Source organism: Uranotaenia lowii, chromosome 1 (assembly GCF_029784155.1).
Source record: "Uranotaenia lowii strain MFRU-FL chromosome 1, ASM2978415v1, whole genome shotgun sequence".
Lineage (NCBI taxonomy): Eukaryota > Metazoa > Arthropoda > Insecta > Diptera > Culicidae > Uranotaenia > Uranotaenia lowii.
The window spans coordinates 25492945-25513068 of NC_073691.1; the positions used below are offsets into that span (position 1 = coordinate 25492945).

General features: G+C 32.6%; 1 protein-coding gene across 1 annotated transcript in view; it reads right to left on the bottom strand.

Annotated features, from left to right (window-relative positions):
• Nucleotides 1-788: 788 nt before the first annotated feature.
• Nucleotides 789-20124, bottom strand: part of LOC129740087 (uncharacterized) — a 287784-nt gene continuing 268448 nt past the window's right edge. The window contains exons 11-13 of the mRNA XM_055731691.1: nt 13059-13384; nt 1936-2091; nt 789-1878 (exon numbers count right to left, since the gene is read on the bottom strand). Coding sequence (XP_055587666.1) covers nt 1603-1878; nt 1936-2091; nt 13059-13384 — 758 coding nt within the window. The 3' untranslated portion in view covers nt 789-1602. The remainder of the gene's footprint in view (nt 1879-1935; nt 2092-13058; nt 13385-20124) is intronic.

Consider the following 20124-nt stretch of genomic DNA (forward strand, 5'->3'; position numbering starts at 1 on the left):
AATTTTATTGAGTTTCAAATTATGCTCATTCTGCAGATTTAAATAAAAATTTCAAAATTTTCCTAGACAGAACCGTTTATTCTGGAACACAGTAAATTCGATCGACAATTCCAAATTCTAATGATTGGCTTCCTATTCATCCATTTCAAACAGTAGATATAAAAACTGATAGCCTTCTCCCAAACTTACCATTTTCACTTCTATCGATTATGCTTCCGGGGTTTGAAAATAATTTGTCATTTTCCAATGTATCTGACAGAAATTCTCCACCGAAACGCATCAACCTGTGCGTTTATCTGTCCGGTCCAAATTCGGGACCTCGGACGGATGTGTGTTGTTTGGAAAATTATTTTCCAATCCATCAAATGTGTCAATAAATGGGATGCTTGTTTGTTTCGAACGGAAATTTGAATCTATTTCTAGAGCAGCCAGACAGCTGTCCGAATTTCGTAATCAATGCGTTTCGCCTGAAATTTTGCTTCCATTATTTTGGGCATACAATCCTCATGAAAAAACAGATGGAAAATGTGTCGAAAATCTAACTTTTTGGAAGTCGGAATCAATTCGATTGATTTGGATTGTCAATTCGTTTGAAAATATTTGCTGACAGCGAGGCAAAAAGCCACTTGTTCGCGATTTTGGTTTCGATGTTGGATGGAGGTAATAACGATTCATTTGAGGTCCATTGAAACTAATTTAAATTTTGCAAATTTTGACCAAACTTGATGTGATATTATGATTGATGATAACTAAACAATTTTTAAGTTTATTACAAATGTAACGATCTTTTATTGAATACTTATTAGACTCTTCGCTGGCAAGCAGACAGTTTCAAAAGATTTTTTCCCCCCTCTCGAGGTACAATTATTTAAATTTTTTGGTTGGTTTAGAATTTCTCTAATTATTCCTCAAATTTTGAATTTGGATCACATTCGACTTCGAGTTCGGTTGGTTTTCGCTGATTGGATTCGGATGAATTTCCATCGGATTATTTTTTCCTCAATCACTCTTCTTTCAAACTATCTAGGTAAAATCTTATGACCAGTTTGTTTTATTTGTTTTTATATTTTTTTTTCTTAAATTTTAATTTTCTATTTTTAACCTATCATATAGTTTTATCTCAATCGTAAGCAAATTTCATTCGCTTTACTTTTTTTTGGTTGAATTTTTTGCTAGTGACTTTTCTAATTTGCTTCGATTTTTTCTTATCAGATTATTTTGGTATGTATTTTGGTTTGAATTTACGTTTTTCGGATTTTACTTACATTTTGACTATTTGATTTTTTTTTGCTAAAATATCGTGTGCTCGATCGGTGTTTTTTTTTAACAAAAATGCATCTCCTTTTCTAGCTCGATTTCGAATGTTTGGAATAATTTTTATAAATTTCAAATTTTCGTATCAATCACCTTGGAACCTTGGAGGTTTATTTTTCTTTCAACCCAAGATTTATTGTAAATTTCAAGTTTCGCATTAAATCTCGTGTAGCAAATTATCATCAACTATTGCACTGGAATGGCATTACCACCTAATTTTTCACTGTCCCTAAACAGTTTTGATCTTTCATGCGCTTATCCTGAGAGTGAGATTGTTTCAATGAAAACCTAAGCCTGTCTTTCAGACCGAGATGGACTTGCCGTGGCCGATTCCACTGGAGGAACATCCTCGAGGGTTCCTCCTTCCGGTGGTGGCACCACTTCCAGCTGCTGACTTCCGGCTTCTGTCCTCGGCAGTTGTAGATTGTTGGGAATGTTTTCTGAGTCGGAAGCCTGATTATTATTGCTCACTCGCAACAGTCGGAGACTAATCGATCCGCGGATAATCCGTAGCAGATTGATGACCTGGGCTGCAGTCATCGATTCCACCGATTCGTCGTTGACCTGATTTAAAAAAAAAATTAAATCCTAAAAAATTAGGGAAACTTTAAAAAATCTCACCATAAGTAGTTGATCTCCGATTCGAAGCCGGCCATCTTTGGCGGCGACGCTTTCGCTGTAGATGGCACTGACTGCGGTTCGACCGCTGGAAGAGTTCTGTCGTAAGCTGAATCCCAACCGGCTGTTCCAGCCCTTGTTCAGTTCGACAGTGAAAATCTGTGAAAAAAATGAAAGAACAGAAAATCGGTTAAAATAAGTTGAATTTTTTTATGAAAATTTTTGATTATCAATTCCATGGAATTTGAAATTAACAAATTTTGATAGTATTTTTCATGATTTTTTATTCATGAATTCATATCCAATGAATTCCTGTGGTTAGAAATCTGTGCCAAATAAAAAAAAAAGAATTGGCAGTAATATTTTTTCTAGTTTTATGAAAGTAAACCGTGCATCAATTTCCCAAAAAAACGGCGAAAAAAAAGAACAAACTTTCATCCTTGCACATTTTCCATTATTTAAAAAAAATTGAAACAGCCTTGATGTAACATGTAAAACATTTTTCTTTAGTCCAAAAATGAAAGGTCGTTTAGCTGGAATGGCTCTCGGTTTGCTGCATTCGAACCAAACACAAAGTCGGCATGGTTTTGAACCATAAATCATCCGTAAAATGAGAGATGAGCTTCACCCACCCAGTTTGAGCCATGTAAATCAGGAATGCAGCATCATCTGAATAATTTAATAATGCCAAATGGTGGTAGCTTTAATTGATTGTTATTTTAAAATCATGGCGGAATTCAAAAGTTTGCTAAGGGACCAAACAAATTTACATATTTCAATCTTGATTTGTTACGTCTGGGTGATCAGAGGCTTTTTTTTCAAAACAATGGCTGTCTGTCAATCTAATTGAACATTGCCAGAAGATATTCAAGTCAACTGTTTTCAAACTAGCTCATTTTACTCAACTCAGATGACTTTTTATTCTTGCTTAATTCATTCTTAAATTTTCAACATCATCATTTCATATTTGGTTATTTTCATTTTTTTTTTGTATTTTCATGACTTTTTCTAAGACAAAAAGATGAACTGTGATTTTCACGTTGGAAACCGTAAAAACTAGTAAATAGATTGAGAGACATTTAAATACACAGATTGCTTCGATTTCCATTTCAATCTCAATGTGTTTAGTTTTTTTTTTTCATATAAGAGTGGCTCCAGAGAGTTATGACTGGCAAGGCAACCAATAAAATTTCATCTAAGCTATGGAAATTTTAAGCTATTGAAACCAAAAAGGAACAAAATTTCTGCAGCAATTTTGAAACTGAGTTAGTCAAGTCCTCGCAAAATTGGAAAAAAATTACTCTTCTCTGCAACGGTTCCGAGTCCGCTGTACTTTTTTCCGGATTGCTCTGAACTCATAATCAGAATATACGAAAGAAAAGTGCCAATTTAGGTAAGTTGATATTGCAAATAATCAGTTTGAGCTCTTATTTATGAAAATAACATGTTTTAAAGTCTGTCTGTGTTCCATATGTGGCACTACCTACATGTTTTTAATGTTGACATGTGAAGAATATTGATGAAAAAAAAAACTGGCTGATACAATGTGCGTTTTCTCTGATCTTAGAAAGTATCCAAATAATTTTTAAAACGCACGCCTTCAAAAGTCCTTCAAAATAAGGAAACTTTGGGAAAAGTGTCTCGTATTTGGACAAATTGAAATGGTTTTAAATAAAAATCGAGTCAACAAATTTTCGTACAAAAATGTTTGGAAAAAATTATCAACAAAGATGAGCTGACTTTCGAATTTAAGAAAGATTGGTTGAAAAAAGGGGGCCCGTAGCAACTTTTCTAGGTTGCAGAGCTTTGTTTTTTTCATTTAAATTAACGATATATCTGTTAAAAGTTATAAACAAAAAAAAATTCTATAGAAACAAATCAAGGCTTACCCCCTGCTGATCGTTTATTTAAATTCCAGAGATCAAGCCTGATAAAAATTCATCCTCACAATAAAGTTTCAGTTGAAAAAATCGAAGTCAAAGTTAATATAAAAATTTTTCTTCGAAAATATACTTGTGCACCATAAATAACAAATAAGAGTTCAAGTCCAAATTTTTGTGCAGAACTAAAATTTTAAAATGCAAGTTGCTTTTTCTCAGCACCTTAAATTCAGAATTTGAATTGAAAAATCTCAGTTGAAATTCCGAAAACAAATGAGGTCCTTGGAGCCAAAGGGGTATAAGTGCATGAAATTTTTCTTGACAAAACAGGCTTTTAAGTTGTTGTTTTAAGCTATTTTCCATATATTTTTAGAAAATTTGAATTTTTCTTTGGAACGTAAAAGTTTGTAAGTAAAATTCAAAAAATCTGAAAAAATCATCATATATAGTTTGAAATATGAAGAATCGTTTGGCATCATTAACTAGAAATCGACCATTTTGTCACTTTTACCCCTTTGGCTCTGAGGGCCTCAAATTATAAATTTGTATTGATAGAGATTCAAAATCTAAAATAATACCAAAAATTGAAATCAGTTTTTTTAAATCAAAATTCATTATTGATAAGCAGAATCTTAATAACGTTGGAAGAAAAGATTCATATTCCAAATTAATACTATAGAACTTGAAAAGTTGAAGAATGAAAAAAGCAATGAAGATTTTTCTTTCCTCTAAATCAACATTATTTTAATGTTAGCATGCATATCAATTTCAGTAAAAGAATTAAGTTGAATTAAAAACAAAACAGAATTCATCAATAAAGCGTTTCTAATAAAAATCCCGTGCCAGAGCTAGGTTTGGTCATCCAGATAGAAGTTCAAAATGTGTCACAAACAAAAATTTGAAACAAATATAAAAACGTACTTTGAATATAGATCTTTATTTGAAATTTCTCAATTAGAAACGTCAAAAACTTCAGAAAAAAATAACGTGTTTAATATTTGTTGGCGGATAGTCATGTCATTAATTGTGAAACTTAAAATATATCTCCTAATAGTGAAAAATATATCATTTTCAAAATCAAGGGATTTTATATTCGTACCCTTTTTACGTTACTTAACCCTTTAACAGTTTGCTAAACCCAAATGGGACCTTCAGAACCAAAGAGATTAAAGTATAAAAATGATCAATTTTGAGTTTATGATGCACAGCGTTTTTTCAGGTTTCAAACAGTATTTGGTATAATTTTCAGAATCAAAAAAAATTATCCTTCATACTTTTCCGATCGAACGAATGTTACAACTATCTGAAAAATGTATGACAAATGAGAAAAAAGAAAACCTTTGAAGCGCGATTTCTTGAAAACAGCATTTATGCAACTCTTTGGCTCTAAGGTATGGTTGCCATCCGTCCCGCAAAAGCGGGTCCCGATTTTTTAGAAAATGTCCCGCCGCACACAGGAGTATTTCACCCAAAAACCTGGCCAAAACTCAAAATTTAAATTTCATTGGTTACTTTTATGTCAATGTTTATTTGATTCTTGAATAAATTTTGCACCTTGTACCATTCAGTTTTTTGACATCTGATTTGTGTATAGACTCTTGCAGCTGTCGAAACTTTAGTATTTTTATGAGATAGAATTTTTCTACAAATTGTTGAATCAGCGCGACTACCTCATATCAATGAATAAAACTTTCTTTAGTGACTAAAAATGAAATTTTGAAATGGAAAACTTCAATGGAGGGATGTTTAATAATGTTAAGTATAATAGACGAAATTCACTGACTATAGAGACAGTACGCAGTGCTTTGAAAATTCTTCTATTTATTTTTTGTTTAGTTTATGTTCTTAGTGTTAGTGTTCTTGTTTATGTTCCGAGCAAGTCCCGGCAAAATGTTTGATATCATTACAAAATTGATAACTTCAATAATCATGTGCAAAAGAAAAAACTCGCGCAAACTCGCGCAATTTTGATATTTTTAAGTTTGAAGTTTAAAAATATTGATAGATCTTTTCCACAAAAAGGTCACTTAGGGCTTCGTTTATATTTATTTTAAGCTCAGTAAAATTAATGTTCTTTTTCGAATATTTTCAAATGTTATTTAACTTTCAAAAACAAATAAAAAAATTCTAGTTTTTTTTTGAATTCTTCAACTTTTCTAACATGGATCATCTATCATGTCATATAAATGTTAGAAAATTTCTAATAGAAAATTATAAAAAATTACGAAAACGGTAAAAAATATTTTAAATGATCTTAAGAACGTTTGATAAGTAAAAATAAACTATTTTATTGATTTCAAAACTAAAAAAATACTTTGGTCCAACTTTTTCTTCTACGTACTCCTGTGTGCGCCGTCCCGCTTTTCTCTCAAAATGTCCCGTTTTTTTCTGAGAAAATTTTTGTGGTAGACTCAACCCGTGCCGATTTTTCCACTTCAAAATTATTGCTCGTTGTTTTTGAGAACATTTCTTATAAAACCTCTCCTCGATCATTACTATCATTTTATTCTTCAATCTACTTTTATCTACAAAACTAGAAACAGTCTTACTCGAAGAACATGACATTCATCGATAAAGCTCTAGAACTGAATAATAATTTTATGAATTTCCACTGACTTACACTGAAAAAAAAACTCAAATTTAGCCTCGATTTAAATTCATTGGTTCCACACAATAAATCATTCAAAAATAAGGTTTATTTTTTGTATTCTTTCTCCTCAAATTTAAAGATTAAATTCAAGATTAAATAACTCGTTGAGTTCTTAGCATTTAAGGCTGCTAGAATATTTTCCAGACATATCCGGACCGGGCAAATCCTGGCTATTTTAACTCAAAACTTGCCAAAATCCGAGCATTTCATAACAAAATTTTCAACGCAAAATTCGGACAATATCCGGGCAAATTTGGTCAAAACCACGGACATATTCAATTTAAATACACATATTTTTTCAACAAAACACATCAGCAGATTTTACATCGTATTTTAAGCATCCGAAAAACTCTTCATAATTATTTAAATAAAACATGCTACAAAATCGTGTTTGGACGTAAAAATATACCAAATTTTTCTGTCAAATATCCGAGCAAGCCCGGGGAAAATCGAGCAATCTGGCAAGCTTATCTTAGCATCACCATAACAATCGAGTTCAGTTGAGCGTTCTTTGTGCACGTTCTAGCGATGTTAATTTTCTTCGATTGAAGAAAATATTCTTTAAGTTGCTCCCAAAAAATGATTACTCTAGATTTTGCTCTGGAATCCCAGCAGAATCCCTTGAATGTTAAGCTTAAGGAAAAAGTTCAATTGCGGACAAAATAGAACAGGCCAATTTTAAACTGCGGCCCAGAGATGGGTCTTGACTCAAACATTTAGTCAGCGAAACTTTTTTTTGTAGAGAAATGAATCCAACTGTGTTAGATGAAATTTCAGGGACTAGATAAGAGAAAATCGATGTTGAAAAACATGCGAAAAAAATTCGCCTTGTCTCCCGGTAGGACTTGAACCCACATCTTGCGCCTCGCCGGGGCCCATGAATTAACATTCTACTACAGGAGACCAACCTGGCGTATGAATATTATACTGGTTGAGTGTCGATGTCTATCGGAATGGAGGGAATAGTTCTCCCATGTGATCATAATCATTTTTCTTGGTCTATTTCTATTCCCATCATTTCATCTTACGGTAGTTGGAATCAAGTTTGGACATTTTTTATTAAGCACGGCAAGATTTGCATTGCCTTCTCATATCCTGCACGGGTTGTCAGTTATGATGAGAAATGAAGCGTTTGCCGTATTTGGATATCCAGCATGGGCATAATACATGGGCCCCGGAAGGGGCAAGATGTGGGTTCAAGTCCTACCGGGAGACAAGGCGAATTTTTTTTCGCATGTTTTTCAACATCGATTTTCTCTTATCTAGTCCCTGAAATTTCATCTAACACAGTTGGATTCATTTCTCTACAAAAAAACATAAGCTGCAATTTTAGTGCAGTAAGCATTGCTTGGAAAGTTAACATAATAATAAACATTATTATTGTGCAAGACGATTCTATATCATGAAAATGAAGAGATGTTTTTCTTTATTGTTCCTGTACTGTACAGAATATCCTGACTGACATGTTTTTATGAAAAAACATAAAAAAATTAAAAATTTTAGGTGTTTTGCCTCATACTCTCCTTAATTTTTTATTCGAATTCAATTCACATTATTTTTGCAAAGATTTTTAATTGAAAATATTTAAATTCAATACCAAGATTACTTCATCACTGCCTACTCAAGGGGCTCCCGATAACTTATGCAATAGAAAATCTATTCTGGATATTATTTCCCGGGGGCCCTTTTAGTTGTTATATTTCAAGTTTGCATTTCGATTTTCTAGTTTTGATTTCTTTACATACATTTGTAGTAGTATGATTAAAGGAATGGTAAAACTTATTTTCTTTCGGGAGGCACGGGGTGATTGGTTGTCAATTTCCTATGTATGAAAAACAGATTAAATTGGATTATTTTTAGGTTTTATTTTTGACACTTTACCAGCATTATGGCATTCGTGTCTAAGTAATTAAAATTCGCTGTTTGAAAAAAATCGAACTAAAACCAAACCGCCGAATACCTAGGACAACTATTTGGTGAGCCGAATATACAGCTTAACGTTTTTTTGGCGGCATTCGGTACCAAATATTTGGCCGATCGAATATTTGGCACATCTGTAGTTTTATTGTGTTTTTAACAATTCTAAGGATTTATTTTTTGAAATTTCAACAGTTGTTATATTTTATACAAAAGCCTCTATATTTTCATAGCAATCTTAGCTGCCCTGACGTCTTTAAAAAAACACCATTAAAATACCGTCTAAGCCGAAGATTATCAACGGGTTAATAGGTTGAACCATTTTATTACAGATTTTTTGATGTTCCTTCGTTTATAAATAATTTCATTCATAATTTTGTGAAATTTTTGAAATATGAAGACAGTTCAGTACATTTAAAATTCCATTTCTAATAAATCAGTTCAATTAAAGCATTTTTAAAAATCACTATGGTTATTCAAAGAGGAGGCCAAATTCTGATAAATCAGTGCACTTTGCACCTCTGGGTTAAATGCATAACTCGATTTCATGCATAAAACTCACTTGAATTTTCCAATGGCCAAAATTTACTCCTGAGGTCACTTACTTTTTAAATCACAGTCCAACAGATTGGAATTGCTCTTAATCGTCTTCAAAATCTTACCATGAAGTTTCACTCATTCCAGGACCATAATTCTACAACAGTTTAAAAAAAAAGTTCTCACTTGTTGATAGTAATTGAGTCCAAGGTATTGAATCTCAACAGAGTTAGACTAAGCTTACCAGATTGTCCGGATTTTGACCAGATTTTTTTCACTCTTTTTGCAACATAAACGAAAATTTCAGTTGAGTCGTTAGAATTATGTATCTGGCGTCCATAACTTTTTGTAAACAAATATTGTCAAAATGAACATAAACAATTTTTTGGTTCTTGATTATAAGTTTGAATAAGTTTCAATATTTAAAATTCAAACCATTTTTTAGATTTGGATCTGAGATCTTTATCCTCAATTTATATGCGGAGTTGAAACATAAAAAAAATCAATAGTCCAGAATTGAATTTTTTTTAATTTAAAAGTTCAATTATGAATTAATAATCAAAAAAAAATATTTAAAAAAATGATTTCTGATTAAAAGCTCTGATACAAATTTCGCTTTGGGGCCGTTCACATACCACGTGGACAACTTAGGGGGGGGGGGGGTAGGGGGATATGGAAATGTCCACGCTTGTCCACGGAGAGGGGGGGTAGGGGTTTGGGTCATGTCCACGTGGACATACTTACTTTCGAAATATTTTCTATGGTGAATAAATATTAAGATGTTTAGATCAAAATCTTAAAATGGCATACCTTTCCAGTTTAAGTTTAAACAATAAGTAGCTTGGAAAGCAAGTGATAAATATAATAATTAAGAAATTTAAAATTTTTAAATTATTTTTTATATCTGGAAATTTTTATTCGGTTTTAAAATCAGCCATTTCTATAACAAAAAGGCAAAAAGTGGTGTTTTCTAACTGTCAAATTAAAGGTATTTAAAATAAAAACTTTTTCAAATGTGTCCACGTGGACATCCGGAGAGGGGGGTAGGGGTTTGCCAAATGTTCACGCTTGTCCACGGAGGGGGAGGAGGGGGTTAAAAATCTCATTTTTTTGTCCACGTGGTATCTGAACGGCCCCTTTTTGGTTTTAAATTCATAGATTTTTTTTATCTGGAACTAGCTGATCCCGTACGAACTCCGTTTCGCTTTTAACTTTGAATACGCGAAGATGAGTTTGCTTTTGAGTAATGAAGTATATGCATTTTAACTACAATACTGCATAAAACATTCAAGAGGGTTAAAGATGACCCTTCAAGTTGTACTTCAACTTAAAATTATAAATTCAAGATCCATTAACTGTCTAAAAGATTAACTGTGAGTGAACATCAATCGGTTGCAATTCAACGTCATACTATTTTTGTAGAAATTTGTTTATAACGATGATTTTTTTTCTTGACCTGGACCTACATCAGGCAAAAAGAAATTCGCTACCGGATTTTTGCAGCATTTTTTTTTACTTTTAGACAGAAAAATAAGCACTTTTAGAAAAAAAAATTATCGTTTATGATAAAAATTCGATCCAGAACCAAAAAAAAAAATCAACAACGCTATTGTTTTATAGATGTAGCAGTATGGTGCGCTTTTTTTTTGTTTTTTAAATGTTTTCCACCCCAGGACCGGGACGTGCTTTTGTAATAAAGAACGATCCTAAAATTGATTATGGAAACCGCGATTCCGTTCTTTGCAACTCTCTCGTGCAATTTTTTTTTCTTATTTCGATACATCAATTTCGCCAAACATTTAATATTGACAGCACTTTTGCCTGTCCTGTGACCCGAAATAATGAGCGACTCCATTTTTTCGACATCGATTGATAATTTGACACATGAAATCAATTTACTAGCCTACAAAAACCTCGCAAACAAAATTTCATCTCAAAATGAATTGTTCGTTACAAAAACTCCTATGTGCAAAATTTCATGTCAATCCGATGCATACCGATAAAATCGCAAAAACCCTGAAAAATTTATATGGACGACCCTTGTTTTTTGGCCTTCGATCAAAAATTGTACACATAAAATCAATTGCTCTTTTCTAAAAACTCTCATGAGCAAAATATCATGATAGTCTGATGCTTAATCACAGCAATATCGCAAAAACGATGGACAGTTGATATGAATGACGCCTTTTTTCAACCCCTGACCCAAAAGTTGGAACCGGAAATCATTTACCCCTTATTTAAATTAATTGCCCAAATTTTCATGTCAATCCAATGTTTAATAACGACAATATCGCGAAAAGAGTGAACAATTTATAAGGACGACTCCTTTGGCCGTTCCTTCACACATAATTGCATAATCAAAAACATGTGGCCGTCTCATGCGCCAATTTTTATCTCAATCCGGTGCATAATATCGCGAGAACAGGGAACAGTTAATATGGACGACTTCTACGGCCGACCCTTGATCCAAAATTTTATACCAGAAATGAGCGGAAAGGAAGTTTAAATTTGAAAAACTTTTCATCACATTTCATCGTTTGTAGTGATGAATACCAGAAATGGATTGCCCGTTCCTAAAAACCCATGTAAGCAAATATCCACTTCAATCTGATGCATAATAACGACAATATCGGCGACTCCCAACGCAAAGTTTGATACTCGATACTTTTTTGTTCCGATTATAGTCGGTTTTACATCATTGTATCACTTGCGACTTTTATCAACGATGCAATTGGCACATCAGTCATTGGAAAACTTTTTCTGCAATCAGCTGACATATTTTTTTAGGGCTTCATGAAATAAATTGGCAACTCCTAGGACTTATTTTCCAAAATAAATAGCTTTTAATGCGAAATAATTTTAATCTGAATAATTTTCGCTTAGTAAATATACATTTTTTCACTTGTACATGCACTGTTGAAGCAAAAATATACTAGGAAAAAAATTGTCATCAGATGCCCCCCCCCCCCATGAGCCGGTACTTCCTACGGCCCTGCACTGATTAGATATGTTGTTCATATCGTCAATCGGCAAGGAACACTTCCCCCTGCTGATGGTCCATGATTCTTTTTCCTCTGTTCCTGATGTTCCCAACCTATGTAATGTTTAAAATTATTTAATATCATAATTGAAATCATGAGAAATGACAAGAAAAATCATAACAAGTTTTATTATTTTTCGTTGAACAGCTGGCTAAACAACATCTTGAAAAGTGGCTCCAGAGAGTGATAAAATCTTGCTTAAGGTTGCCAGAATTTTTCTTACATTCATCCGGGCTGGGAAAATCTCAGCAATTTGGTTGAAAAACCTGGCAAAATCACCTGGTTTGATTCCAAATTTTTTAAATTCTAAATCTAGGCAACATCCGCAATATCCGGGCAAACTTGGTCAGAAGAATTATTCAACAAACCTCAAGATGAAAGAAGTATTATTTTGATGAACTGTGCCCCATGGTTTAATCCCATCGAAAGATATTGGGAAATAGTCAAGCGTAAACCAAAACATCAACTGATAAAGCAAAGTGGTGGAAAAATGACCAAAACTGAGCAAAAATTGGTTGAAAGATACGACGGAATAGTGAAAAAAATCATCAGAGCTGCAAAAAAAAAATTATTCTCGTAATGTTTTCTGAAAATTTAATAGAAACCCTACCAAAACATATTGTTACAAATTTTGTACGTAAACTTCTCAAAAAGATATCGGAAATTGTTTTACCCCGATACTAAGTGGTACAAGCCATTGGCATAGTCTTAAATTAAAACTTTTATTTTCCAAAAAAAAATAATGTGCACAATTTGCTTAGTACCACAAACATAAAATTCAAAACACAACTTTAAATGAAACTTTCGTTTTATCAAGTTCTTAAGGTGTATCCGAATACCGACCATATCACCTTTTTTTTGATTTGTTTTTAATGTATGTTTTCTTTTAGCATGGCGACCGTACAATTTTTTTTCAGTGATAAAATATCTTATAGGATTTTAATGTCGATCATTTAGTTTGAATAACTGTTTATTTAATTTCATGTTTTCTATTTTTTTTAAGTAGGCAGTCTCAGATTATTCTCAGTTGAGTTTGACTAGTTAGATAATAAAATATTGAAATGTTAGCTTCTTTCCATTCAAAAAATATTCTGAACTTACCTTATTTCCATCACCATCGACTCCAAACCCACCGGCCGACAGTAAATCCCTCTCGGTGGTAGGTGTCGTAGTGCTGGCCGTCCCTAGAGTGGCCGCCAGGCTCGATTCCAACGTATCGGTTGGGGTAGCTTGCAGGGTACCATCCCCGTCTCCATCAGCAGCACTTCCACTATCTAGGGTCCCGGTAAAGGAGCTATCCGTAGTTGTTGTGGTGGTTGTCGCTCCATCCTGACTGGGCGTTTCATTGCTGGCACTCGTAGAAACCGTCTCATCGTCCTCCTCCGACATCAGGGTGGCTCCCTTCCATTTCATCAGACTTTTCTTACCTGTAGGAAAAAGAGGAAAAAAAACAGAACAAAAATGTTTAAAATCCCATTTGATAGATTTATCATAGATTTAACCGTTTCAAATCTGGTTTTAGTCAAAAGTTTTTACCCCTGAGGGTGAAGTTATCGCAAAATCGATTGTTCCCTCCCACAGACCCCAAATCAAGATAAACCAGTTTTGCTAAATGACACTAAAGCGAAACAAAGGGCCCGGAGCTCCGAAAACTTAAAAGAACGAGTCGAAAATAAATGACTTCTTTATTGTCCCACTTAATACGGTCACATAAAACCAAAATGAATGACAAAAAATAACAAACGAAATTCCCTTCGGCCTTCGAATCGAGAGGAAGGTCATTCCGGTTGTCCGGATTTCTTCCGATTGGGCTTTTAAAATTTGCCCCATTGGAAGTTCCTCCCTTCAGTAGAGTTGGGAATCTTTTCTCCCCAAGTAGCCTTTCAAAACAAAATCATAACAATTGGAGTTAACTTTTGGTCTTTTGATTTGGTTTTTCTTTCTCGCCCAACTTCCCCAACTTTGAGAGAAATGAATGGAGTGTTCTCTTAGAAAATAAAAAAAAAAACCGGGCGAGCAAGGAATTGTTGTTTATTGTTGTTCCGTTAAGTTTGCAAACAAAACACAATCTCGTTTCACACTTTCACAGCAGCCAGGCAGGAAGGCAGGCAAAAGTTGATAAAATTTACATGGCCCAGGCTATGGATGGTGGAAAATGTAATGCCAGCCGGCTGACTGCCTCATTCCTTCTATGGTTGGGCACTTCTTGTTTGCTGCCGAGAAACGTTTTCTTAAGATGCCGCCGTGAGTTTGCTCTCGACTTACTTTAATTGGTAGGACGTGTTTAAACGTCAGTTATAGAAGTTAATGACTGTTTCAAAATAAATCTCCTGGCTGTCCCTACAACTTTTCAAGAATTGATTCAATTGGAAACACTGCATGAAAATTTGAGTACGAGTCAGGAGGCAGTTAAAGGCTGATATTTACAAGACAAAAACAGCATATAACCTTTGTTTGCAAGAATTTTGTTTACAGTGGTCTAAGTCCTATCCGATTAAGTTATTATCTTGATGCAAAGCTATCTAGGGGTTTAATGATTCAGTTATGATTGCATGCATGGACTTTTTGATATGAATTGTGATATTTTAACATCCTACAAGTACAAAATTATATTTTATTTTGATACTAGAATAAATAAAAATAAATCGTTTGACTTTTCGAAATTTTGGAAGTTGTATACTCATCATTATAAGCAATTTGGCCCAAGTTTGGCCATGTTAGTTTTGATAGTCATTTTAAAATTTTTATTGAGAATATTCACTGTTCATCGTTTTCGTATTATCGAAAAATTTATAGTTTTAAGATTTTAATTATTGGAAATTCCTGGTATGCTAATTCATCTTTTCATGAAAAACATTTTTACAACCACCATTTCTTAGGAAGATTGAATAGTTTTGGCCTAATAGTTTTATGTTCAAAAGATTAAAATGTTTTTTTTTTATATCTTTTCCATCCCCTATCTAATGAAAATATCTATTGAAGATTATCCCCCTTTTCAATATGGATGATCTTCCTGTAAAATGATATATTTAAGTTTCATTTACTTAGAAATTTCTTAAAAAACCTCCGAACTTTGTTGAAGCATGTTGAAAACTTTCTTTGCATGTTTTCAATTGCATGTGTGAATTTTTTCGCTTTTCAATTTCGCACTGTTTATTATTAGTTTACCTTAAATGTTGATAGTTCTACTAATATCTTTTTGTAGTTATTGAAAACAAATCATCTCGAAAACACAATTATTTTTATTACGAAAAAGGTTTTTTTTGAGTTCTGTTTTTTTTTCATGAGCACAAACATCCCATTAATGGATGGTAGAATCGACCACATTGGTCATCTATCTTGGGGTTTTGTTTGATTTTTTTCCATGGATTAGGGCTCCCTGAATAAAGGATCAAGTCTCCCTCAACTTAAAAAATATCGCAATTTTTTTACTCCCACGAAATTGCTTCTAGTTCATCTACGAGTTCAAGTATCGTTCTTATTTTAGGAGCATAAAAACTTGAAGTTACACGCTGTCAGAAAATGTAAAAGAGTGCGAGTTGCTAAATTTTTCCAAAAAGATATGGTGAAAATAAGAAAAGGGGATTTAGTATCCCCACTCTCCCCTGCAGTGAACTCGATCAGAAGAAAATATGAAATCTTCTTAACTTAAATAGAATCTTTTTAACTTAAATTGAAACAAAAAGCCCATACAAGAATAACTAAATAATATCAACCTTGAAAATATTTTATGGCAGTCAGCAGATTGCCATTTTCAAACTGCCGGGTTTTTTCCGGTTTTCCTATACGATCAACCATCAATAATGTACCAAAAACATGTCCTTTTATAAAAATTCAATGTTTAACTGTGCAATGACTCCAATTTATCAGTGAATCTTGGATCTAAAATGGTTTGCAAATTATTTGTTTTTTTTTCTTTTGTTCTTTTCTGCTGGGAATAAAGAAGAAAAAATAATTTATGATGCATTTCAGTTCAATTTACCACCATTAAAACCTTTAATATTCTCCTTACAAAATATTAAAGTTTTTTTTAAAGTCATTATTTAGTTTATGTTTAATGACAGACCTAAACTCTCTTAATTAGTTTTAGACAAAAAAAGCATACATGTTATTATTCTAATACAGATCTACCAAATTGAAATTTGACTATTTTGCTCTAATGGGCCTTTTTGTATTCAAGGATTTATTTCATTTAAAAAAATATTAATATTTCAAGGGATACAAAGAATAATTTTAAAATATTCAAATTTTTAAATCAATAATCAACTGTCGAGAAGCCTTCAAAGTTTGTGAGAATTCCAGTTTTACGTTAGTTACCAAAACTTATGATTTGCTGAATTGTGTTCTTTAACAAAGTTTCAATAAATGAAAATAAGTCAGATCAAAATCAGATTCCGGTGATAAAAGTATCAATTTTTTTTTGATAATTTATAAATATTAGTTTTTTTTTCAAACATATACATTTGTATCTGTTAAATCTTTCTTTGAAACGAAGATATTAAATTGAATTAAAATAAGTGTATACAGGAAAGCTAGCGATGAGCTGTCACAGGCTTATTTTTAGCTTTCGATGCAGGCTAGAAGAATAACTGTATGTGTTAAATGAGTTAGGATTTTTATTTCAAACCGACAATATCGAAGATTTCGTTACTAAACCTATATCTGAGTAAAATAATGATATCTCAATAAGATGGGTTTGAGTAGAAATTTTGTTATGCTCTCCTGATCGGGAAACAAATCCGAATACATCTAAGATGATTATTTGAAATCAGAATTTTTTGGATATTGCGTAGCTTTTCCATTATTACTTTTAGATAATTCATCAATTATCCAATATCATTTGAGAAGTTTGATAGATTTGTTATTGTGTGAAATTTTAAATAGACAATTTTTTGATGGTTTTCGGTGCCGAATATTCAGCCAATCGAATATGCGATACAGCTCTAATTAATTGAAATTTTGTCGGTTCAAATCTGATTATTTCCATTTCAAAATTTGGCTCTTGATAAAACTTCTATATTAATTTTGTTTAATAAAAGACACAAGAATTTAATACCCTGCAATTTGATTACGGAAAGATTAAATGTTTCTTCATTCGCTAATATTTTTCATGGAATTGAATTGCAGGGTATTTAATTCTTGTGTCTTTTATTCAACAAAATTAATAAAGAAGTTTTATCGAGAGCCAAATTTCGAAATGGAAGGAATCAGGTTTGAACCGACAAAATTTCAATTAATTAAATTTACTTTTAAATATTTGATTAATTATCATTAATGTAAAATAGACTGGCCGAACTTTGTATGGGATGATTTTTACAAAAAAAAATTCAACTCGGCATCCCCTAGATTGGTGCATTTAGGTGGAAAAATGACTTTCTGAAAGTTTCAGATCATTTGGAAGAAGCACGAGCTGGCGCAAAGGATATGAAATTTGTATGGAGATTTTCGGCAAAATGTATGAAAAATCAACATACTTTCACTCTTTGTATTCTAAAATATGTTTCTAGTATGCTAGAAAGCTCAGAATTTCAGGAATTGTAGTTCAAGCAATTACAAACAAGTTTGTAGAAGATTGTGACGCGATACGAGTTGACTGTGATGAGTTATCCGCATCTGAATGTGGGATTTTTTTCCCATTTCATTGATATATCGTGAACGGTGTATGGGCTAATAATCGCACTTACTTGATCGAGTCGTCGCACAATGCAGCAGTTTATAATTTCTCAAACCATTCTTTAAACTTTTTGCAAAGATATTTGTTATAAAATAAGCTACAACTTTGCCGAAGATACAAACTTTTTATCTATTATTCTCGTTGTTTGGCAATGCGATCAAGTTAGTACTAATAATCCAGTACTAATAATACACCGTTTACGATATAACGATGAAATGCGAAAAAAATCACACATTCAATTGCGGATAACTCATCACAGTCAACTCGTATCGCGTCACAATCTTCTACAAACTTGTTTGTAATTACTTGAACTACAATTCCTGAAATTCTGAGATTTCTAGCATACTGGAAACATATTTTAAAACACAAAGAGTGAAAGTATGTCGATTTTTCATACATTTTGCCGAAAATCTCCATACAAATTTCAATTCCTTTGCGCCAGCTCGTGCTTCTTCCAAATGACCTGAAACTTTCAGAAAGTCATTTTTTCACCTAACTGCACCAACCTAGGGGGTGCCGCGTGGAAAATAAAGATTTTTTATGTTATGGGCCAGTCTAATGTAAAACTTAGAGCTGTATCGCATTCCTGTGGCTGTTTTTTTTAAATATATACTGGCTGTTTTTTTTAATTTATTTTTGCTTTAACTCTAGCAACGGTGCTTGAAGATGCTTGGACACCTTTTAATCTAGTTTTTAGGATCCAAAATCAGATCTTATATTAAAATAAACAAAGCTAGAGACAATGCGGGACTTCATTTTTCATTTGTTTAACAATTAAAATAATTTTATCATTTTTAATACAAATCAAATAACAGTTTTTTGAGGTTGGCTCCTTAAAACCCAAAGATATGAGACGTTTCAAATAAAGAAGACACAAAAAAAATTGACAGTTTTCAAATATGGAATTTTCTTTTGAAAAAGCTTTAATCCGCGGAATTTCGAATTGACCGAAAATATGTTTTCTGTAGACAATCAATTTGTTCTCTTTATCAAAGAAATGTTTTAAGTTTTCAAACGCGGTTGTCAGTGGTGCGAGATAATATGTTGTAAATATGGGGAGGGCTTAGTAAAATTGTGAGTTCTTAACCAGTAACCATAAATAAGTGCGCTGAAAAAGTTCAATTTTTACTTTCTGCTGCCTCAAACCCCATAGTTATTTGGTACATTTTCCCCTTAATGATAATTTTCATTCAAACAAGGTTGCACAGCATAAGAAACGAACGGAATGTAATTATATTAAATTTTTTATTAGAATTTGAGCAATATCGAACCTATTTCAAAGAAATTGCCCATTATTCAAACGGATGGAAAGCAGCACAATGATTCAGTGAAAACTAACTTACAAGTTAAAGGTTTGTGTATCAAAAACATGAACTGCTCTGTGAATATTTAGCTAAACTTGTTAAATTAAAAAAAAAACTAGAATTTTTGAATATTCAACGAGTTTCTCATTCTTTAGGACAGAATGGAAAAATTGGATTCGCTCTTTTCAAGGCCCTCATGTATTTTTGAAAAAAAAAACTAAGCTTCTCGTTCTATACAGTTTCAAACAGCGTGATCCCAGATATATTTAAATAAGTTGCATTTTCAGGTAGCCATAAAATCATTTTTATAAGCCTCCAGATACCTAGAACTTATCTTCTGCATACGAGCTCTTGGTATCTGGATCTGATTTTTTAACATTTTCTGGCATAACTCTAGTATCGTCAGCAGTACAATAGTTAGAAATTTGCTGTGTTTACTTGTATTTTATTTGCGTAAAGCTGAAAATACATGTTGGAAACACTCAATATAGGTTCTAAACTATGCCCTTATGAAAATACGCACCCTTAATAATTGATTACTATTAAAACTAAGTATTTTTTATGTAAGGTCAATACATGGAACATCATGATTAAAAATATCCTTTTTTAGGACCCTTAACGAATTTTTCAGATTTTCGAAATAACTTTCCTTTTTAGGGAAGATGGCTAGCACAAATTATATACTAGGGATAGTGGTGTCCCTTTAAACTTTGGCCTGCACTGTAAAAAATCTTTTTTTTTTTTCGTTTGTACTCTGTTTACTCAAAATGACTCACATTGCGTTCTGTAGGAGTTATTTATTAAGCCCTCTAGCTATTTGCATTCTTTGGTCAATTGAAAGTCCAAAATAAGCTGTAGGGTGGTCTTCTGTAACATTTCGACTTTTTTTTCTTCGTTCCACTATTCAAAGAATACCCTAAACTGAAATGATATGAAGCTAAAAATACTATTTTTGTATACAATAACATAAATTCTCCCAAAACACCTGAACCATAGAAAAATGCTTAGCTATTTTGAAGCAGGCGTTCAGTGAAAATTATGAAAATGTAAATTTTGAGGAAGAAATGACGAAAATGATTGTCTGTGTACAGAAGAAGCTGCTTTCAGATGTTGCGCGCTAAATCTTTTGGGTAGAGTTGGGCCTAATGTACGATTGTACGAATATGGCATTGAATTAAAATCAAGTAAA